At 33.8% G+C, this 24847-nt stretch overlaps 1 protein-coding gene across 1 annotated transcript in view; it reads right to left on the minus strand.

The window, feature by feature from the left end:
* LOC140845706 (serine/threonine-protein kinase TAO1-like) overlaps positions 1-24847 on the minus strand; it is a 55492-nt gene that overhangs the window by 29125 nt on the left and 1520 nt on the right. The window contains exons 2-10 of the mRNA XM_073220523.1: positions 20878-20949; positions 18223-18324; positions 16912-16957; positions 16195-16291; positions 14568-14681; positions 12036-12127; positions 4278-4371; positions 2635-2716; positions 36-203 (exon numbers count right to left, since the gene is read on the minus strand). Coding sequence (XP_073076624.1) covers positions 36-203; positions 2635-2716; positions 4278-4371; positions 12036-12127; positions 14568-14681; positions 16195-16291; positions 16912-16957; positions 18223-18324; positions 20878-20949 — 867 coding nt within the window. The remainder of the gene's footprint in view (positions 1-35; positions 204-2634; positions 2717-4277; positions 4372-12035; positions 12128-14567; positions 14682-16194; positions 16292-16911; positions 16958-18222; positions 18325-20877; positions 20950-24847) is intronic.

Consider the following 24847-nt stretch of genomic DNA (forward strand, 5'->3'; position numbering starts at 1 on the left):
AGACCCCAATACTTGAGCCGTTTCTAAGTTATTACCTTTTCTTCCTGTGCTTCTGCTGCTGGCCCTTTATGTGCCTCCTGGGAAAGGACCTTCTTCGTCTTTTCATTGCGCAGATTGTCCAGCACTCTTTTTTTCTCTTCCTTTGTCCTTCGAAGGAGATCTGTTACCACTGTTGTAGGGCGCTCCCGAAGAAGAAACGGGTGCTGGTTAAGAGTAGAAGGCAAAAGTCAGGTTGAGACCTATATATTTTTTCATTCAGAACAAATGAATCCCTTCTTGGACCCTAGAGTTACTATCCTAAATAGTTGTAGATAATGCATGTAATCTATACTTATCTAATTCTGCTATGCTTTTTACTTCTTATATTCATAAAATTTAATTTACATGTGTACACTCTGTGCCTACATAACTTCCCCTGTACTTTTCATGAAAACTTTGAACATGACACCTTTGTTGGCCAAATGAAAAGGCAGAGTTGAAATAATCAGAGTCTAAGTAAACATTAAGAATTAGTCCAAATAGAGCCCTAAGTAAACGCTTACAAATTCTTAGAACTGGTCTCATAGAGGAGACACTATCAGTTCTGAATTACGTTAGATTTCAACAGGAATGTATTTACTGACGGTGAATCACATAACATACTACTTGGGTATAATGGGTTCTTTATGTTGCTTAAATGAAACTTCATAAAACACTAGCAGTTGATTAAAAGACATTATGTATTAGTGATTTTTACCATTAATATTTAATAAAGCTTAAGATTATTCAGTACAGAAAAGTAGAAAGAACAATTCTACTATAAGATTATCATTGTTATATTTGGTATTTTTTGGATATTTATTTCTTCTCAGAAATTTTCTGTGTATAGATTTTGTTTTGTAGTTAGCACACAGACTGCAGAAAGATGACTTGTGCACTGGAGTTCATGAGATGATCTTGAACTCTTTTAAGACTTTTACCTCCTTTATTAGCTCAAATTTATTTCTTCTCTGAAGAGTTGTAACTATATATTATTCTCTTTTTATTGCTATAAGTATTATGTTATTTCAACTCATAATGCCTACAGACTATTTCATCAAAGGTTCATGCCAAAATTACATAACCATTATTCTAATTCTGGATAATTATTCTCAATTTTTCATTCTGAGATAAATACCTTCACACAGTAAGTCACTTTTTTCCATTTTATTTTTTTTCCTTATGACAGACTGCAACAGAAATGTGATTAGGCCAAAGGGAAGGATGCACTTGACAGATTCTTCCTATCACTTCCCATAATGTCAATATACAAAATGGACCAGGTACATGAATACATATGCAGGTTTGGGACCACCCAAGGTCAAGTATCCATTCCTGGTAGGTTGGGTTATTACCAAAAGAGCTTCTTTTGCCTTCATTAGGCAAATGTAAGAAGCCAGTCACATTCTTCCTTTTCCTGAGCCTTAGCTTGGTATGTACCACTATTTATAATATTCGGTCTTTTTTATCCAAAAATAATATATCTTGTAATTCTAAGTTATTTGATAGTTTTCTACAAATGGATCCTGCTTATTTTTCACTTACTATAGTATAGCTATAATTCATAGCTATACTAAACCTTTTGTTGCTATTGTGAATACCTAGTTTTTTGGCTTTCATTTGAGACTGTAAGTGTGCTTAAGGCCTAGAATTCCCTAAGTGTTACTGAAACTTTATACTGCTCTTCTACATACTGTAGGTACAAATAACCCTACTGAATATGTACATGGACCCTTTCAATATCCTTGCATATTGAACTGTGTGTAGGTGAAAATAAACTGAACTTCTTTGAAATTCTAAAACATTCATGCTGAAAGTCTAATTTTCTAGTGAAAAAATCCACCAAATTCCTTAGGGTCACAAAAAGATAGTCAACTGCTACTCACTAATGCCTTATCTAGATGTTTTAATAACTATATTAAGTCGAACAATACTATTATTCCTATTAATAAGATGTCAACCTCTAAATGAAAACATTTTTGAGAACAGAAAGCATATACTAATAATTTATTTAAATTAGATAACCAAACCTATTGAGAAATGAATAGAATTCACGTTACTTTTAAAATATTTTCATTGCTAAGTTAGAAAAACATATTTCTGAAAAGGAAACAAAAATGTGATATCCATTTTTTACGGTTCTTTTGAAATCTCTTTTCTCCCACAGTATTTATGTAAATGTATTACACATCATTTCTCTTCCTTTCATATTACTTTATATAGGACAGATTGATATATAAAGTATGGTAGATACAAAAATTAAATCCAAAGTTAAACTATGCTTTGCCACCTCTGAAATGATATTGTTCCACATGAATTAAAATTTGTAGTTGTAACTCATGAATATATTCTTGCACATATAAAAATTAAGTCATTTAGTACTACTATACTGAATATTTAACTATATATTCTATTCAGACATGGTAAAAGCAGTTATTTTGAAAAACAAACGAAAACCTTAGCAACAAAGAAAATTTCCAAGAAAGAATGGTATTATGAAATTAGTATTTTAGCAAAGCCCAGTACAGCATACTTAATATTGATTCTGAATCAAAGAAGAATAAAACACATTCTTTAAAATAATTTCTTAGGTGTACAAAACAGAGTATAACTGACCTTTAAAAGTTTCTTTGATGTAGGGCGATCTTTAGGGTTTTTCTGGAGGCAAGACTCTACAAAGTTGCGAAAAGAACTGGACCTATTGTAAAGGAAAGTATTAAGTGAACATATTCCTATTTCCTTTAAAAACACATCCACAAATCAAGGCATGTCCCTATGGGTGGGAGGGAGAATAGAAATCATAAAAAAAAAAAAGCAGACACAATACACTATATATTTCATCATGTAAGTATATAAAAAGCTATGCAAAGCAACTAATGAATCTTTACCATTTTCGATAGAAAATGGTATTTTTGCACACATTATTTTAAAATCCTGCTCTCACATACTTAAGTATCACAACTCATTCTACGTTGCGGTAAATTATGGAAGTCGTCATTTTCCTTTTTCATTCAAATCTAAGATAATATTCTTCTTAGTATTTTTTTTTCTTTTCTCTAGACACATCTCGTTCTTGCTTGGCCCTTGGATCATCTTCCATATAGCATGTTTCAGAACATCACGCTATTTGTTTTGGAAAGAACAATTTTTATACCTAAGTATTTAGTGTCCTTGAGCAAATGGACAAAAGTTCCAGAAAACAATAAAATTTTTTTAAAAAATTAGAATTCTGTAACATACTATTGTATAGTGTTACTGATGAGAGTTCAGTAAGGCAGTAAGTAAAAAATATTTCATCAATGTTTGTCATCAATATTCAAATAAGATTTAATTCTTTAATACAAGAATTCTTTTTTGAATCCCCAAAGTATCAACCAGTGTAAAGACAGCCTGTGTTTCGTGTATTTATTATTCAGATGTACCATAATAAACTCTGAGCCAAGATTTCCTCAGAACATCTCTACAGAAGCAGCAAAGACCTGTGAACTTGCCTTAATAATGTAATGATAAAAAATAAATTATTCCTAATTTATGCATCTTACTTGTGAATTTTAAAGTATTTGTTAACTATTTGTTAAGTACGGTAGGTAGTCCCCTAGAATGTTTCAAATGCTAGATACACCTGAAGACTTTCCCATTAAAATTTTCTATCACTGATAAAAATCCTTTCATAAAATTGTCCATCTGTTCTCAATAAACTTCTTTACATGAATAACAGTATTATCAAAAAAGCACTAGGAGATGCAACATCAAAGCACATTTGGAATAATAAATAATAACAATTAGAATCATCCAAAAATTATGAATTATGTGGTAATTCTGATAAATTATCAAATCACTTTTACCTAAGTTTTATACCATATCAATCATAAACCATTCCCCAATCAAATATCTGTACAGGTTGTGGCAATATATATTGCAGTTTTAAAATATGAATGTTTAAATCATGCTATTTATTATAAAATCAGGGTTGTATGTGTCACTATGGTACAAAAAATATATTACTTTTTATACAAAAGCCATACTTTTTGCTCCCATGTAGCATCATCTATCTTTTATTTCTGAACTGAGTCACATATATGCTATGAAAAGTAGAGATAATAAAGGATAAACATGATGTAAGGATAAAATAAAGCTATTTTAATATTTCTTCAGGTTGTATACACTTCACCTCATTGACATGAAATCATTTTGATAACATTATGAAAAAGTATTTAAATTTTACCATGTTGAACAATATATCTCTCAGCCATACTCACCATTCATTAGACTGTAATGTAGGGGGGTTATTTCTGATAATGTGATATAAGGCACGCTTTGCATTCATATCAAATAAAGGAGGCTTCCTTTCCGCTATAAAAGAAATGAAACTTCCTGTTAAATATGTGCCTGTTATATAGGAGCATGGAAGCACTGTTAGTTTTTTTTTTTAAATAAACCCCAACTTAGGAAAAAAGTTGCAAGTAGGATTCAGAGAACTTAGTTAAGTGAGTCAATAGTGAGGAAATTGCAGCCCTGATGCACACTTCTAAATAGTGCATTTTTCTAATACACAAAAACATTCTAACAGAACCTAATAGTCATTAAATCAGACCATTAATATGAACACATGACTATTATCTAATCTCAAGCTCTATTGTAGTTTCAATCAAATGTCCCAATAATGTCCTTTGTAGCAAAAATGACCTTTGATCATCTGCATGCTTAAAGGAAATTCTCCATTTTTTCTAAGTTTTAAACTTACACAGAACTGTTCATAAAATATTTCTATAATCCTTTCAATATGTGTAAAATCTGGAGTCATGTCACCTGTCATTCCTGATATTGGTTGTTTGTGTCTTCCTTCTGTTCAAACTAGCTAGAGGTTTATTAATTTCATCAATTTTCCCAAAGAACTAATTTGTGATCTCATTGATTTTCTCTATTGTTTTCATTTTCTATTTAATTGATTTCTGTTTTGATCTTTTCTGGGTCTCTTTGTTCTGTTTACTGTGGATTGAATTTGCCCTTCTTTTTCTAGTCTGAAGGTGACAGTTGAAGTCATGACCTTGACAATTCACAAGTATACAATTTTGACTCTCGAATATCCCTCAGTTTGGCTTTGTGCTGTCATTAAATTTAGTTTCCACATCTCTGGCAGGAATATCACAGAAGGAAGTGTCATGCTTTCCTCAGTGTATTCTATGATGATCCTATGGAACAGGTCCATGGTTTCAGATCGTCTTGTCATTGATGGTGATCACTTTGATCACTTACGGCCATTCCACAAGGTTTCATGGTGAAGTTTCACTTTTTTCCTTTGTAATTATTAAGTATTTGTGAAAAGGTACTTGAGTCTATATAAATATTCTGTTTTGCATAAAGATCATTTTATTCTCTTATTGTATAGATTTAGATTCTTCATTTAATAATTTATAACCTGCTACTATCATTTATTTTGATGTTGAAATTGTTTCATTTTTGAGCAGTTGAGAATCTTTTTAGCCGACTTCTGCCTTTCCGGCATGGCTCCATCATTCCCTGCTCAGCTCCTTGCTCTCTGGCCCACTAAGATATTCCAGGATCATCTTATGCTTTCCCTACTGTAGACATGGCTCCAAGGAGCTGTGGCAGGCAGTGTGCTCAATGCTACTGCCCGTGTCACTTCTCTTAGATCCTGTCAGTGGATAAAGGAAGGGAACACACACGTCCCTCATCTATTTGTATTCATACTTGCACATTAAACATCTTTAGTTGTTTATTGAAAACAACTGAGTTCACTACAATATCTCAAATCCAATGCTATAGTACTATTTATTCGAGCCTTCTCTTTCCATTATTTGTAGCACCCTTCTCGGATAGTAAAAAACCGCACTCTCATTATCCTTAATATATTTGATGACTCGCCCCTGTACATAGTCTCCCATCTTAGCCACCACCCTTTCCCTTTTTCCCCTTCAAGTTTTCAAACCCCATTCCAAGCCTGTCTACAGTGTGAATGTCCACTTCATCCACTCAGTTTCTGACACCCCATATAAACTGGATCACTTTCTGCAGTGAGGCCCTCCTCATCAGCCCTCAGGAGGGAAGCCCCCTTCCTTTCAATCAGGCACTGCCACGGTGTCACGTGACCCACCACCAAATGTGGACGTGCTCCTTGGCCTCTGACACCCCATGCTGGGCTACTTCCAGGTCTGAATGCTTTGGTTACCCCACCAGGACTCTGAATCTCCAAACTTGACTGCCGCCCTCCCTGCACAGGTTCTGCTTCCACATACAAGGCATTCTGTCTGTGGGAACTGCCTCCTCTCCTCACAGGACTCTGACACGCCACGCCGGGCTACCATGGCTCAGCAGGTGACATGGACACCTACTTTATACTGTCCTCCCAACAGCTTTAAGAATGAGTAGTTTGATTCAGGAAAGGGAAGGGATTACTGAAGAAATTCTTAATAAAATAACGTGTTTCTACTGTGATTTATAAAAGTATTCAAAAATTCTAAGTGGTGTACCATCAATATATCAAACCAGAGTGTGATTTTTGATCTGTCATTTACTATAAAGCTGAACATCTCTATTTACTCAAAGAACACTGAACTTAGCTAAAAACCATGGAGATTTACTAAATCTAGACTGCGGTAGCCTTCAGTGGATTCAAAGGATATTTTCCATTTCAAATATTTTTTTTAATTGAGGTATCATTGATATTGAATCTTATATTAGTTTCAAGTATACAACACAGTGGTTCAACAGTCACCCATATTAAATCCTCACCCCCATTACAGCAGTTACTGTCAACATAGGAAAATGTTACAGAAGCAGTGCTTATATTTTCCATGCAATACTACTATCCTGGTGACCAACTTATGACTGAAAATTTTAGTGCCCTTTTATTACCCTCACCCTCAACTACTCACCTCAATCCCTCCCCCACAGTAACCACCAGTCACTACTCAGTGTCTATAAGTTTACTGCTACTGTGTTCCTTTTGTTTTGTGTTTAGATTCCACAAATAAGTGAAATCATATGGTATTTTGTCTCTGTCTTATTTCACTTAGCATAATACCCTTTAGGTTGATCCATATTGTTACAAATGGCAGGATTTCTTTTCTTCTTATGTCTGAATAATATTCCATTGTGTATATGTACTGTATCCAGCACAATTATCATTTAAATATGAAGGAGGGATTAAACAATTCCCAGACAAGCAAAAGTTGAGGTAATTTGCCTCCCACAAACCACCTCTACAGGGTATCTTAGAGGGACTGCTCTAGATGGAAGCACTCCTAAAAAGAGCAGAGAAGAAAACACCCAGCATATGAAGAATGAAGGAGGACGAATAAGAAGAGAGAGAAATAATCATCAGACTGTGTTTATAATAGCTTCATAAGTGAGTTGAGTTAGAAAGTAAGGTAGCAAAGAAGCGAACCTTGAACCTTTGGTAACCACAAATCTAAAGTCTGAAATGGCAATAAGTACACATCTTTCAATAATCACCCTAAATGTAAATGAACTGAATGCACCAATAAAAAGACACAGATTAACAGAATGGATAAAAAAGCAAGACCCATCTATATGCTGCTTACAACAGACTCACCTCAAACCCAAAGACATGGACAGAATAAAAGTCAAGCGGTGGAAAAAAATACTTGATAGAAACAACAGGGAGAAAAAAGCAGGTGTTGCAATACTAGTATCAGACGAAATAGACTTCAAAACAAAGAAAGAAACAAGAGGTAAAGAAGGACATACATAATGTAAAGGACTCAGTTCAACAAGAGGATATAATCATTATAAACATATATGCACCCAATATAGGAGCACATATATATGTGAAACAAATACTAACAGAATTAAGTGAGGAAATAGAATGCAATGTATTCACACCACTCACTCCAAAGGACAGATCCACCAGACAGAAAATAAGTAAGGACACAGAGGCACTGAACAACACACTAGAACAGGTGGACCTAATAGACATCTATAGAAATCTACATTCAAAAGTAACAGGATACACATTCAGCTCAAGTGCACATGGAATATTCTCCAGAATAGACCACATACTAGACCACATAAAGAGCCTCAGTAAATTCAAAAGATAGAAATCCTACCAACCAACTTTTCAGACCACAAAGGTATAAACTAGAAATAAATTGTACAAAGAAAGCAAAAAGGCTCACAAACACATGGAGGCTTAACAACATGTCCTAAATAATCAATGGATCAACAACCAAATCAAAATGGAGATCCAGCAATATATGGAAACAAATGACAACAACAACACAAAGCCTCAACTTCTGTGGGACGCATCAAAAGCAGTCTTAAGAGGCAAGTATATAGCAATCCAGGCATATTTAATGAAGGAAGAACAATCCCAAATGAATAGTCTAATGTCACAATTATTGAAACTGGAAAAAGAAGAACAAATGAGACCTAAGGTCAGCAGACGGAAGGACATAATAAAGATCAGAGAAAAAATAAATAAAATTGAGAAGAATTAAACAATAGAAAAAAAATCAAGGAAACCAAGAGCTGGTTCTTCAAGAAAATAAACAAAACAGATAAGCCTCTAGCCAGACTTATTAAGAGAGAAAGAGAGTTAACACACATCAACAGAATCAGAAACAAGAAAGGAAAAATCACAACGGAGCCCACAGAAATACAAAGAATTATTAGAGAATACTATGGAAACATATATGCTAACAAGCTGGGAAACCTAGGAGAAATGGACTTCCTAGAAAAATACAGCCTTCCAAGACTGACCCAGAAAGAAACAGAAAATCTAAACAGACCAATTAACAGCAACAAAATTGAAGTGCTAATCAAAAAACTACCCAAGAACAAAACCCCTGGGCCAGATGGATTTACCTCGGAATTTTATCAGACATACAGAGAAGACATAATACCCATTTTCCTTAAAGTTTTCCAAAATTAGAAGAGGAGGGAATACTCCCAAACACATTCTATGAAGCCAAAATCACCCTAATACCAAAACCAGGCAAAGACCCCGGCAAAAAAGAAAACTACAGACCAATATCCCTGATGAACATAGATGCAAAAATAATCAACAAAATACGATCATACACCATGACCAAGTGGAATTCATCCCAGGGATGCAAGGATGGTTCAACAGTCGAAAATCCATCAACATCATCGACCACATCAACAAAAAGAAGGAAACAACACATGATCATCTCCATAAATGCTGAAAAAGCATTTGACAAAATTCAATATCCATTCATGATAAAAACTCTTAACAAAATGGGCATAGAGGGCAAGTACCTCAACATAATAAAGGCCATATATGATAAACCCACAGTTAACATCATACCAACTAGCGAGAGGCTGAAAGCTCTTCCTCTGAGATCGGGAACAAGACAGGGATGTCCATTCTCCCCACTGTTATTCAACATAGTACTGGAGGTCCTAGCCATGGCAATTAGACAAAACAAAGATATACGAGAAATCCAGATTGGTAAAGAAGAAGTTAAACTCTCATTATTTGGAGATGACATGACATTGTACATAAAAAACCCTAAAGACTCCACTCCAAAACTACTAGAACTAATATCGGAATTGAGCCAATTTGCAGGATACAAAATTAACACACAGAAATCTGTAGCTTTCCTATACACTAACAAGGAACTAATAGAAAGAGAAATCAGGAAAACAATTCCATTCACAATAGCATCAAAAAGAATGAAATACCTAGGAATAAACCTAACCAAGTAAGTGAAAGACCTATACCCTGAAAACTACAAGACACTCTTAAGAGAAATTAAAGAGGACACTAACAAATGGAAACTCATCCCATGCTCCTGGCTAGGAAGAATTAGTATCGTCAAAATGGCCATCCTGCCCAAAGCAATATACAGATTCAATGCAATCCCTATCAAATTACCAACAGCATTCTTCAATGAACTGGAACAAATAGTTCAAAAATTCATATGGAACCACAAAAGACCCCGAATAGCCAAAACAATCCTGAGAAGGAAGAATAAAGTGGGGGGGGATCTCGCTCCCCAACTTCAAGCTCTACTACAAAGCACAGTAATCAAGACAATTTGGTACTGGCTCAAGAACACAGTCACAGACCAGTGGAACAGAATAGAGACTCTAAACATTAACCCAAACATATATGGCCAATTAATATGCAATAAAGGAGCCATGGACATACAAAAGGGAAATGACAGTCTCTTCAACAGATGGTGCTGACAAAAACTGGACAGCTACATGTAAGAGAATGAAATTGGATCACTGTCTAACCCCATACACAAAAGTAAATTCAAAATGGATCAAAGACCTGAATTAAGTCATGAAACCATAAAACTCCTAGAGAAAAACATAGGCAAAAATCTCATGGACATAAACATGAGTGACTTCTTTATGAACATATCTCCCCGGGCAAGGGACACAAAAGCAAAAATGAACAAGCGGGACTATATCAAGCTAAAAAGCTTCTGTACAGCAAAGGACACCATCAATAGAACAAAAAGGTATCCTACAGTATGGGAGAATATATTCATAAGTGACATATCCAATAAAGGGTTGACATCCAAAATATGTAAACAGCTCACACACACCTCAACAAACAAAAAGCAACTAATCCAATTAAAAAATGGACAGAGGAGCTGAATAGACAGTTCCCCAAAGAAGAAATTCAGATGGCCAACAGACACATGAAAAGATGCTCCACATCGCCTGTCATCAGAGAAATGCAAATTAAAACCACAATGCGATATCACCTCACACCAGTCAGGATCGTCATCATCAAAAAGATAAACAACAACAAATGTTGGCAAGGTTGTGGAGAAAGGGGAACCCTCCTACACTGCTGGTGGGAATGTAAATTATTTCAACCATTGTGGAAAGCAATATGTAGGTTCCTCAAAATCCTCAAATTAGAAATGTCATTTGAAACCAGGAATTCTCCTTCTAGGAATTTACCCTAAAAATGCAGCACTCCAGTTTGAAAAAGACAGATGCACCCCTATATTTATAACTGCACTATTTACAATAGCCAAGATATGGAAGCAACCTAAATGTCCATCAGTAGATGAATGGATAAAGAAGATGTGGTACATATACACAATGGAATATTACTCAGCCATAAGGAAAAAACATATCCTACCATTTGCAACAACATGGATGGAGCTAGAGGGTATTATGTTCAGTGAAATAAGCCAGGCAGAGAAAGACAAGTACCAAATGATTTCACTCATCTGTGGAGTATAAGAACAAAGGAAAACTGAAGGAGCAAAACAGCAGCAGAATCACAGAACCCAAGAATGGACTAATAGTTAACAAAGGGAAAGGGAGTGGGGAAGATGGGTGCAAAGGGAGGGATAAGGGTGGGGTAAAAGAAAGGAGGCATTACGATTAGCATGTAGAGTGTGGGGTGGGCACGGGGAGGACTGTGCAACACAGACCAGACAAGTAGTGATTTTACAGCATCTTACTACGGTGATGGACAGTGACTGCGAAGGGGTATGAGGTGGGAGACATGGTGAAGGGGGGAGCCTAGTAAACATAATGTTCTTCATGTAATTGTAGATTAATGATACCAAAAAAAAAATCAAGCTGTACAATAAGGTATGCAGCCTGATAGTCTAATCCTCATACCTAACACAAAGTATTAAGTAACCATAGTAGCAGTAAGTAATTCATGAATGCTTTAGAGACCCTTCATAGGTGATAAATCTATAACCATAGACATATTCTAGGTGTTTAACAAATACTCATTAAATATTAGACACAGATACCACAAAATTAATACCACAGTAGAAACTATTTTAGACCTAATTTAATACAGCAAATATAATATACCTAAACTAACATATATATATATATATATATATATTATATATATTATATATACACACACACACACAAATTGCCAAATAACCAAAGTGACAACCTTCATAGATTTATTGCTCCCCTTAAACACTGACATAAAAATAAAAATCTGTTATTTGGTACAGAAATTGAGGTAAAACATTCATCAAACTTACTACACAGTAATAAAGAGCAATGCTTACCTATTTGAATACATGTTATTCCCAGAGACCATACATCTACTTTCCTATCATATTTTTCTTCATTCTTGCGTAAAATTATTTCTGGGGCTATCCTAAAACATAAAATGATACTTAAGTTAAAAAAGAAAAGAAAGTATACTATTCTTTAAAAACGTAATGACCGTCCACATGGAGAATACCTGTGTGAATTCCAGATGATATACCTGGACATAAGAATTCTTATAATGGGAAATAAATGCATTACAGGTTGTGAGGTAAATATTTACCGTTGCATATACAGTGTTAGAATTATTCTCACCATTTGTCATGATCACGTACCAGCATCCTGGTGGAAAGACTCCCCAGAGCAGGGTTGCATTCTGCATCAATTCAAGTTTGCAGATTGTAATATTGTATATCCTTTATGCAGTGGTTCTCAAACATTTCGGTTTCAACATCTTATTACAAAAGTCTAAATTTTGCTCGAAAGAGGGCATTTTGTCACTGGCACTTGTTTTCTTGAAGTAAACAATCTCACTACATTTAGCTGAGAAAATATCTGCCACAATAAGCAACAATGAATAAGCAGTTTGTCAGTCTTTTTTGCAAATAGGAGTAGTGTTCTGTGATAAAAGTGGCTAGGACCGCCACCCATAACTAAATAAATCATACAATTATTAACTCTGGAGGCGTCTTGGTTATAAAATGAAACGCTAGTTCGCATCTTCAGCTAGACTCTAATGTTCTCACTGGTGCTTCACCTTATACTTCCTTTGTACTTGTTAAGCACAGACAAACATTTAGAAGTTTCTGCTCAATAAGATTCTCACCAGGCGTATGTGTGTTCCTGTGTGTAAAAATATGTAAATATGTACATAGTGCTGTGTTCCTAATATACCATATACAAATTAGTACATATGTAAGTTTCAATTGCCAATAATAGAGGGCTTGTAATGTGTTAAGATGTTGAAGTAAGCTTGGGGAGCCACTAAGTTCAACAAAGTTAAAAAAGTAGTTTTGTTTTTAATGCACAACTTTCTAGCTCCTTTCTAGTATCTAATATTGACCACTGATTTATAAAGAGGGGGACCATTAAGAAGCATTATTTGTCCAAAGAACCCTTTTTTTATACAGGGGAAGAGGATTCTATCTAAACTAGGGTTCTACATAAGAAATTTTTGGTCATACAGAACAGTAGTCTTCAAAGTTTTTATTTTCTTACTTCCAATGAATTTACTAAAAGAATGTATCCACTTGTACATTTTTGAGTTGGTATCTAAATTTTATAAACTTAATAATTGCAAAGGATATAATGCACACATATGTATATACATTATTTTGTATATGTGCTTTACAGATATTTACAACTTGGAGCTGAGGACCTCTCTCATTCATTAAAAACACTGCTGTATAATATCCTAATTAGCAATCCCAGTCTGCATGGTCATATCAACCATTCAAATCAGAATTATTTTCTGTCAGGAAATGCCAAACTTCATTTTTCATTGTAAATAACATGTGAATGTGTCCTCACGACAAATGTCCCCATTGTAAATGAGATAATTTGTGATTCACTAGAAAAGAAGATGGGTGGAAAGGACAATTGGGGAAAAGAAAAAGTAAGGAGTAAAAAGAACTGAAGAGAGATGACTGTGAAGGCAGAAGGCCCTTTGCCAAAACTTGGTGTCCTAACTCTTCAATATTTCTGATGCTATATATTCTAGATGTTACATGTTCTCAGATTGTCCCTCTAGGGTTGGTTTGAGGTTTTTAATTCTCAGAACAATGCATCACTCTACTCGTCAGGATGGGTGAGAAGCCTTTCTTTAACAAACTGGGAGTTGGGAGATTTGAAAGGTAGGTGGAAAAGAAGATGCAGTAGACCTAAGACACTTCTCAACATATACAGAGAGAGGACATCTATGGAAGTTGAAGATGTGGAAAATTATTTACTTCAGACTTGCTGACATAAATATGGAATTTTTTATGAATAAAATTAGATGATGTCTAGAAGTCACTTCAAATAACTGGAGGTGGGAGGGAGGGCAAGAAGATCAAGTACACAGGGCAGCCAGGCCCTGGGGAGGTGCTGTTAGGCTGAGCTGACCGCTGTGTAAGCCCTTCGTTATATTTTTGTCTATTTCCCTGTATACTTGAAATTCTCCACAATAAAAAATGAAAACAAAAGTTCCTAATCAGCTACCAGTCTTCAGGTACTCTTATTCAGAAGATACTGACACACAGTAAGTATAAATCTAAAGAAAATTTCCACTTAGCATTTCTATCTTCTCCCTTCTTAAAGATTTAAATTTTTTCACTCCTACCCTCAATACATGATGTGGATGATAACAGGAAAGAAACACAGAGGGGACAAATAAATCAATAGGAGATCCAAGGGCAGCACTCCAAATCTGTATCTGAAACTACAGTGCTTAGAGTAATATCTAAAGCAGCACTGTATTTCCAGGAGAAACATAAAGCACCTGATAAAAGTACCACCACACACTGCCCATTTCAATCATGAGGATCAATACCAGATAGGACTACGCTTACCAATGCGGCGTCCCCAGAAAAGACTTGGCAGAAGAAGCCATGGAAGCAAATCCAAAGTCAGCAAGTTTCACCCGGCCTCGTGGTGTCAGAAGGATATTTCCTGCTTTGATGTCTCTGGGTTTAAGGAACACAGAAAATTATTTGTCTTTCCTTTGTAAGATTATACTGAAAATGATAAAATCATATAAAAATTTATAAAATAGGGAAGGAGAAATCAGAATAATTAAGGCCTTGGATAATCTCTCAGTTGGGATAATGAGAATTAAGATCCAAACTAAGAAATGAGATACACAGAATTCCTGTAAGTATATAGTAACAATTTTCTAAAAGAGAAGATAAAATAGCAGGAGAAACAGAAGAAAAAAATTAGGTAATTAGTAGCAAGGACTCGATATTTGAGTGCCTGTTTATTGGCACAAATAATGGTTTTAAAAATTTAGCTGAACATTCTTATATGACTGTAAGATTTCTGAGTATAGCCTTAACAATAAAATGGAAAAAAAAGAACCTGATGCCCCAAATTTTTTAAAATTACTCATATCATTCCAAATTTTATCATAGTTCTCCTACCTAAATATGAAATGAAAACTGAAACATATGGGTAAGGTAATATCAATGATCCCAAATTTACTTTTAAGCTCTTTTCTAAATCAGCAATGTATATGTGAACTAAAAAAATTATAATGGTATTGTATGCACAATGGGCACTATAACATTCAAAAAGAAAAAAATTTCTAAGCACTTGTCAATTCATACTATATAGTATTATAATGGATGTAATATTATGTCAATCTATTTTCTTCCATTTGTTTTTTTTTAAAAATGGAAGGTTCTTTGAAATTGAGAAGACCTTAGATTCTGCTTCCAACTCTTTCATTCTCTTATTTACTATGCATGTGCATTTCTCTTGGACCTTACTACCCTCATCTAAAAAACTGATAACCCATTAATTTGCAGTGACTCTATTATGTAAGTTTACTATGTATTGTCTGATTCACATAGATAATTTTTAAAATGCTACCTTCCTTCTAAAAATAGGCAAAACCAGTACCAATGCTAAAAATGTAGTTTATGATGGTTTAATCTTTAAATTACTATCCATTATCAAGAATTATCTCAAAAGCATAGAGTGTTAAGTAGCTTTTACTTGTCTCTGTCATGGAATCAATGGAACAAATCCGGCATTATGGGTCACCAGGAGGACAAAAGGTCTAGGTTAGCTCTAGTCTAATCTATCTTGCTTTATCAGCTTTGAGAAGTGAGTCACAAATTGGGGCATCAGTTTCCTCATTTATAAAATGAAACAAGTAAGACTACATAATCCCTATCATCTTTTCCACTTCACAAATTAAACTTTTCTATAATTAAATTTCTATCACAAATCTATAAAGTGCACATACTTCGGAAAGTCCAGCAGCATGTGTAGAAAAAGATAAAAATTATTCTCAACAGAGAGATCAAATAAATTAGTATATTCATTTTAAGACATGGATAACCTAAAAAAATATGAGTTTGTAAAACTCCAGAGTACTTTTATTTAGCAAAAATCAACAAAGCTTTCAGGATTAATAAATTCTAGGTCTGAGAAATTTGCAAATTAATATATGGTAATTTTTAAAGTACTTACCTATGGATCATGGCACGAGAATGTAAGTAGGCTAATCCCTGAAGAGCACCATGTATAATTGCTGCTATTTCCATTTCTTGTAATGGCTTTTTGTGAACTTAAAATAAGATTTTATTTGAAAATAATTATTCTATAGAAAACTTCTATTTTAAAATATATATACACATATCTAATATATGGGCAAATTTTGAAAAACTAACATTTAGCAAGAAGGAATTTTTTGCTTTCCAAGATAATAAAACAAAGCAATTGAACTTAATAAGTGCGCAGTTGTGCCTAGTTATTATAGTTCACAGCTAATTTTCCTCTAAGTTAACATTTAACAATTATTTCATGATTATAAAACAATGAAAGAGGAGCTTTCCCTTTTTATATTCCTACATATCTTCATTCTGAACAGAAGGAACAAATCAAGTTTAATGATAAAGAATGCAGAAAAATGCCGCTTAAATCATAATGAAAGAAAACTCATCTGTTATGCTAAAACATAGTATTTAATGAGGACAGTGCATACCACGCTGAGACTCTAGAATTTAGTACAATAAAATGAGAGTGCATTCACTAAGAGATTTTTTTAATAATGTTACAACTTACCAGGAAGAGACAATCGTTTTTGCTCTTCCTGGAAAGTTGTAACATTATTTAAAAAATCTCTTAGTAAATGCACTCTCATTTTATTGTACTAATTTCTTTTCTTAATAAATAAAGGAAACTTACCCTTCAGCAAATCTACAACAGATCCTGAACAATATTCCATTACAAGCTACAGGGGAAAAAATGATAAAAACATTAAAATACATTATTAAAATAAAAAGATTCTATATGAGATAAAATAAATACACCAAGGAGATCAAGAAGATACTTAGAAGTGAAACAAACTCTAGTTATCAATTACCTTTAAATATAAGTATACATTTTGGAACTTGTTAAATGCATACATGAAGTTAAGCCAATGCTACATTAATCTTTCATAATGCCGACATATAACTGCTTGTAGAAGATGTGTGTTTCATATAATTACTAACTAAAGCTATAAAGGAATATACATATTCCATTAATATTAACCTATAGTAGCAATACTGGTATTGTTAGGAATCAGAAAATCGTCCTCTGGTACTATATATACAAAGTTTAGGTTACAGTTTAAATCTTTCCTATAAAGCAAACACAGAGCACCTCTTACGTGCCAGGTATTTTATATATATTAACTAATTTAATCCTCATAACCACCTCTGGAAGGAGACCCTATTATCATCCTTGTTTTACAGATGGAGAAACTTGAAAGACAGAGAGGCAGCCTACCCTCTCTGCCACTGTTTTTTCTTTTACCACAGACTCAAATTAGGAGTACCATCACCATCAAATTAAACCAAACATTACAAGTCTAAATAAATCTAAGTTCTGTATACTAAAATGATAATCAGCTGTAGCTTATTAAAAATAAAAGGTCATTCCTGTTTAAAGAAAAATTAGCCTTTCTCTGAAAAGACATAATTACTATGCCTATACCATTGTAAGATTACTACCTTATCTTAGTTTCAACGGGGCAAAATTAATCTCCATTTTCTACAATAAAATGTCCCAATTTTCTACCTTCAGTATTATTCAGCCAAAGAATCACAATCAGTTCAGATTTCACCAGGATTCACCACCAATATTCCAACCAAGATCCTTGTGGTTAAATAGCTTACAATGCATTTATGTCAAAAATAAATGCTGATTTTCATCCTTTGATAGGATTGTTCTCAACAAATGTTTGATAAAGCATTTGAAGAATGACACCGCTAACATACATCGGAACATTTTCCCGTGCACAAAACGGTCAGCTGAATCTCTGCAGTCAACCGGCAAAAGTTCTCTTATCTCTTACTGCCTAGGAGTTTCAGGAAAAGCTGCTCCTCTTTTCTCAGTATGAGCTAACATTTCAAGGTGTTTGTGCGTGGCTTTACACAACTATTTTGAGACATTTTTGAATTAATTATAAACTAAACCTACTAAAATTACAGCAAGGGGAGAGCAGATACCTACCCATGCTCTGTGCTCACGTAAATAGCAGCCTTTGTATTCTACAATGTTGGGATGTTTTAATGTTCGTAGGCACCTGACTTCCTTAATAATACCCTGCCATCTCTGTGGGGAGAAAAAAAAGAATAAAGGAAAGAATTAGGAACAGTTGCCTTTCCTTAGAAAGCTATCTAAGTACAAAAGTAATTATCAGATTAAAAAGTTAACAAGAACATACAACTTTGCTTTATTTGTAACATTTAAATGTCAAACTAATACGTTTTAAAGAAATTACATTCATATAGTTTACAACTCAATAACGTAAAATTCATTCCTGGTAGGACATATTTTCATTTTCATAAAGTTTATTATCAATGAGTCTTATAAAAATTTTACAACCACACACCAAGCTAGTTGAAAACTATATACTGTATTTAGTGGTTTTTCTTCAAAAGTTCAACCTCCCCCTTCTTTTTTTGCAGCTTTATTGTTGTGTAATTTACATACCTTAAAGTTCAGCTGTTGTGTTTTTGGCTTACATTGTCTACCAAATGTGATGTTTTTTCTGCTGTTTAAACTCAAGCCAAGTAATTACCTAAATTCCTAAATGCACATATTCTAAAATGCTAGTGAACACTTAGGTTATAACAGAGGGAAGTTCACAGAAAAACCAAGCAGCATGCAAACATTTTCCTACAGGATTTCCCAAAGAGCCTTCCCATTGACGCCTACTAGTAAGTAACAGATAAACCTTCAGCAATAAAAGCTACTCTATGACAACTTCAGAAACTTAGGCCATATCCTAAGTAGGGTGACTTGTCAGAAGCAATCAGGGAACTGAAAATACAGGTACTTGGGTCCATACCAGAGACTCTGGAGGCTTAGTGGATGTGGGATGGGAACTTGGAATCTGTTTTTTGTTCTTGTTTCCATTTTTCCAAGCTTTACCGCTGGCTTGTATCATATTTCTAAAGGTAGGGGAACTAGAATACAGAACTTTAAAAAATGTTTTGCACTGGATTTTAAGATCCTATATCTCCTATGTTATTTCATAAGCCCTCAAGAAAATAGAGCAAGATATTCACAGTGTAAAATGTGTAAGCTGTAAGATGCTAACTTCAGAAAGTGTTTTATGGGCTTTACATTTCAAATTTGAGTGCTCTGGGAGGCAAACTCTCAAAACAAAACCAAGCTAAAACCTGTATTCTTCAAAGTAAAAAAAACTTCCAGGAAGGACACAATATTACATGAGAGAAGATGATGCCCTAGGTGAAACTTTTTGTTCTAGGCATGACTAATTAAACAGACTCCAACACAAGTCTGCTATGAAAGCTGGTTTTAATGTTATACTGTAGAATGGCAAATAAAATTCAACTTGTAAAAAATGGAGGTTTTTTAGGGGTTTTAGAAACTATTAAGAGATTTTCGGTTTATCACAAAAAACAATATTTACCACAAAACAGAGATTACAGAAATGTAGAAAGCCAAAACCTTTAAAAATTAAAGACTGATCTAGCAATTCTACCTCTGGGCATATACCCTAAAGTTTAAAAGCCGGGACTCAAAGAAATACTTGTATACCTATGTGCATAACAGCATTATTCACAATAACCAAGGGGTAGAATCAACTAAGTGTCCATTTACAAATGGTAGATGGACAAAATGTGGTGTTTTTACACACACACACAGGAATATAATTCAGCTTTAAAAAGAAAGGTAATTCTGACACACTACAACATAGATGAACTTGGAGGACACTATATTAAGTGAAACAAGCCAGTCTTCACAAAAGGACAAATAGTGCATAATTTCAATTACATGAGATACCTAAAGTAGTCAAATAGATAGAGACAGAAATTGGAGAGGTGATTTCCAAGGGCTGCGGGGAGGCGGGAATGAGGTGTTATTGTTTGATGGGTGCAGAATATCACTTTTGCAAAATGAAAGAATTCTGGAGATGAATGGTGGTGATGGTTGCACAGCAATGTGAATATCCTTAACACCAGTGAACTTACACTTAAAGAGGTTAAGATGGTAAATTTGTTTTGTGTACTTTACCACAATTAAAAGTAAATAAATTTTTTAAAGAATTATAGAAAGTCAAAGAGAACAGACTTAGAAAGTAATTTTATAAATTCACAAAAATAAGGAAGAACTAATCAGAATACTGATGAACTAAAGTACATGCAATACAGTATCAGTAATTTTATTTTTCAGATTATTATCCGCTGCCTTATTTTTCAGACTTGATACATAGCTGCCAATGATTATTTGAAACAGCCGTTAAATAATTTCTCAACCATTAAAAATTTATATCCAGTATACTTACTGTCAAATGTACCTTATTCTAGTTTACTTTCTCAGACATGATAATCCCTCTATTATAGAATAATCTGCTAAACAACAATTTAAAACATTAAACTCGTGTCAGCAGCACATATCTAAAAAACTTAAAAGTAAGGGACACAGTTGGGAGGTTTCTGGGATGTCAGGAATGTTGTTTATGGCTCTAGGTACAGGTTAAATGGGCACATTGAGTCTGTGGAAGAAAATTCACTGAGATAAACCTTAGTATTTGTATATTTTTCAATATTTTTTGAAAAAATTCCCACCTATCCCCAATTAAAAACGGTATGGCTTTCTTTAACATGCCAATACAAACATACATATTTCACCTACCTCCGTAGCCTTCCTTCCACTATAAGGTATTCTCTTGATAGCCACCACGTCATTGGTGTGCACATCTCGTGCCTAAAAAAGACAGAAGACCACTGTTAAAATAAACATTTATAAACTACCATGTCCAAAGAGATATCAAAACTGCTTTTAAAGAACATTAAAAACATAAGTAAATAGATAACAAAAAGTGTATCAAATTATCAAGGAGCTGGTACTTTAGAAATAAAAATAATGCATGTTTATCTTTGAATGAGCTAGTTGAGAGGAAAAATATAGAAATTTGAATAGAACTATAAACAAACAAAATGACTAGTACAATCTATGGTAGGCCTGTAAATGTCAAAATTTCAATGAAATGGACAATTCTCTAGGAAAGAACTACTAAAATTGATCTAGAGAAGAAATTTGAGTAAAACAGTGGTGGAAGATTGAAAAGAATACTAATTGTCTTTAAAATTGTTGTGAGTGGAGCAGTTTCACTAGGGAAACTTCCCAGGATAAAAGGGGAGAAAAAGGAAAGCTACCCCATTAATTGTAAGGAGGCAGTCTAACCCAACAACTAAACCCTCACAAGCAGCGCAAAATAGAAAGTTAGGTACCAATCTGACTTATAAATGTAGACAAGGGAACTCTAAATAAAATTTTAAAACCAAATATTACCGGGCATTAAAAGAATATTTCATTTGGATAAAATATATTACCATAGAAATGCAAAATTTTGATACAGGAAAACATTTCATAATTTGCCATATTTTTTTACAAATCAAAGGGGAAAATATATACTTATACATATAAATGCATAATAAATGCTGAAAATGCAGAAAGAGTCCAACTCTAAATGTATTTAATGCAGGGAAGACCAAACTCTTAGAAAACCCACACAGGAAAGGTAATTCCTCAACATGATAAATCATGTCTATTGTAAATAGCTATTAACTAGAATTAAGACAAGACAGCTAAAATGCTATCACCATTACTATTTACCACTGCTGTGGAATTTTGATAAAAAAAATAAAAGCAAAAGCAGAAACATGAAAGTTAACCCCTTAGAAAGTAAGAGCCAAATTCTCATTATGAGTTAAAAAAAAAAAAGATGATATATAAAGAAGGCACAAGAGGATAGCTGCAAAACATTTCATATGAGTTCAGTAAGAAGGGTTAATCATCTCTAGTCATCTGTGGAAGAATTCATCTTCAATTCAGTCATTAATGAATTCCCAAAGATAAAATGTTTTAAAATTAGATTATGGTGATGGCTACAAAAATCTAACTTACTAAAAATCTATGAAATGCACACTTAAAATTGGTGAACTGAGAGTATGTAACTTAAATCTAAAAAAAGCTCTTAAAAATTAGACAAGCAGGTATGTAAATTATACCTAGAGTTCCTTAATATATATATATATTCTTTTAAGTGGGTACTTGAAACAACTAATGACCTTCCAATTTCAATTACTAGCAGACTGGGTAAGGAAAACGTGCACCATCTAACATAATGGGTGAAGTGGATCTATATGCATAAGATCTTGAATATGAATTTATTTTTCCAAAATGTTCTCTACTCATCAATTTGTGAGCCCCTTGATTTTAGTCAATGGATCTAGGCAGTTATATTCTTTTCTAACAGTTTTAATGAGATATAATTTACATAGCACACATTTCACCCATTTGAATGTGTGTAATTCTATAGCTTTTAGTACACTGACAGATGCATGGCAATACTGATCAATATGACATATATATGCAATTTACCGATAACTACAATTTTAGAGCTTTCATCACCTTAAAGAGAAACTCCAAATTGTTTCATTTAAAAATGGTTAAAATGGTAAATTTTATATTATGTGTACCTTACCTCAAATTTTTTCCCCATTAAAAAAAAGAAAAAGGAAACCCCACACCCTTTAGCTATCACTCTCCTATCCTTATTCCTCACCCCTTCAGCCCTAAAGAACAACTAATCTACTTTCTGTGTCTCTGGAGATGTGCCCATTCTGTACACTTTGGAACCATATACTATATCGTCTTTTGTGACTGGTTTCTTTCACTTAGTATAATGTTTTCAAGATTTGAGACCAGTGGATGTTGAGCATCTTTTTATGTGCTTTCTGGCCATTTGTACATCTTTGGAGAAATGTCAATTCAGATCCTTTGCCCGTTTAAAAATTGGGTTGCCTTTTTTTAATTGAATTGTAAGAGTTAATTTATGTATTCTAGACACAAGTCCCTTAGCAGACATATGATTTACAATTTCTCCTATTCTATTGTTGTCTTTACAGTTTTGAAGCATAGAAGTTTTACATTTTGATCAAATCCAATATCTATGTTTTTCTTTTGTTCATGCTTTTGTTGTCATTTCTAAGAATCCTTTGACAAAAGCAAGGTCATGCAGTTTTACCCTAAGAGTTTTATAATTTTAATGTTCACATATGGTATGAGGTAAGGGTCCAATTTCATTGCTCTGCTAAAGAGCTGCATTTCTAATTAGCACAAGATAAAATTCAAAAGTGGGTATACTAAATGCAGTGCAGTCACCTGGAGTAGATTCCAGAACAGAAAAGAGCACAAAGACTGGGAAAATCTGAATTAAGTGTGTTGTTTAGTTCATAGTATCAGTGTGTCAATGTTGAATTCTTAGTTTTGATAAAGGTTCTGTGGTTATGAAACTTGTAAACTTTAAAGGATCTGGGTGAAGATTATAGAGTAAACTCTATTATTATTGCAAAATCTGCAGCTCTACCATTACTTTAAAATAGTAAGTTAAAGTGACTGTAATTTATTAAAATCCAAACTCATTAGTAATGATGATTACATTAAAATTAAATCAGATTAAGATGAGATTACTTTTGCCTATCACACACATACACAAAAACCAACAGAAAAATATTTAATGTCCACAGTCATGTTTCTCTGTCTCTTCAGGATTACGAGTTGTACTTACTTATCATGTCTTATTCATCTCCTCTAATATGAAACAATTTCCTCAACTCTTCCTTGTCCTTTATGACACTGGCATTTTTTGAGACTACACAGCAGTACTTACCTTACTAAATTTGTGTTTGTCTGAAGCTTCTTCAAGATTAGATTCTGGTTACATCTCTCTGGCTGAAATACTACATGAGTAATATTGTGTCCTTTTCAGGGTATCATATCTGGATGCATACAATGTCTGTTTATCACTGGTTACAAATTTTCATCACCCACTCAAGGTGTGTAACTATTTCTTTCCAATGTATATAGTTATAACCACTGTTTCCTACTTTGTATCTAGCAACCTGTGCAGAGATACTTTTAAACTATATAAATATTCTGCTCATCAAACTTTCCCCCTAGGTTTAGCAAACACTGAAGATTCTAGCCCTAAACAATCTTTGCAATGATGATTTCAAAATGCTGGTTTTTCCCAACTCTACCATTCCCTTCACATTTACCAGTCAGCATTCTGTTATAAAGAAAAGCCCTCCCTTTCTATCTATCCATCCTATATCTGTCATGGAAATTAGGAATTCCTATTTTATTCAATGGGTTATAATCAATAGATGTCTATATTGATGTTCAAATTGTTCCAGATGGGGCCAGTGGGAGCATCTTCAAGCTGGTTCTAGCATCCTCTTGAAAGGTCCTATTTTTCATTTTAAAAGCATGTTTTACATTTCTGGTTCAAGTTATAAAGCTTATCTTTTATGATCCTTGTCCCCACAATAGAATGAACCACTACTGCAAGAGCTCTTGATCCATGTAGTGAGGAATCCAAGATCTGAGTGCTAAGTGTGCTTGTTGCTACTAGGATATCAACGCAACTAGAATCTTACAGAAGAGATAGCTAGGAAATATATATGTCATGTAATTAGTTCATATTAATGCCACAAATTCCTATGCAATACCTATCTAGTCCCACGTGGTTCTTCCTTACATTTGCCAATTTCCTATTTCTATCATTCTTTTCAGTTAGGATCTGAGTCCAAAATGA

The sequence above is a fragment of the Manis javanica genome, chromosome 2, assembly GCF_040802235.1.
Source record: "Manis javanica isolate MJ-LG chromosome 2, MJ_LKY, whole genome shotgun sequence".
In the NCBI taxonomy this organism is placed as follows: Eukaryota; Metazoa; Chordata; class Mammalia; order Pholidota; family Manidae; genus Manis; species Manis javanica.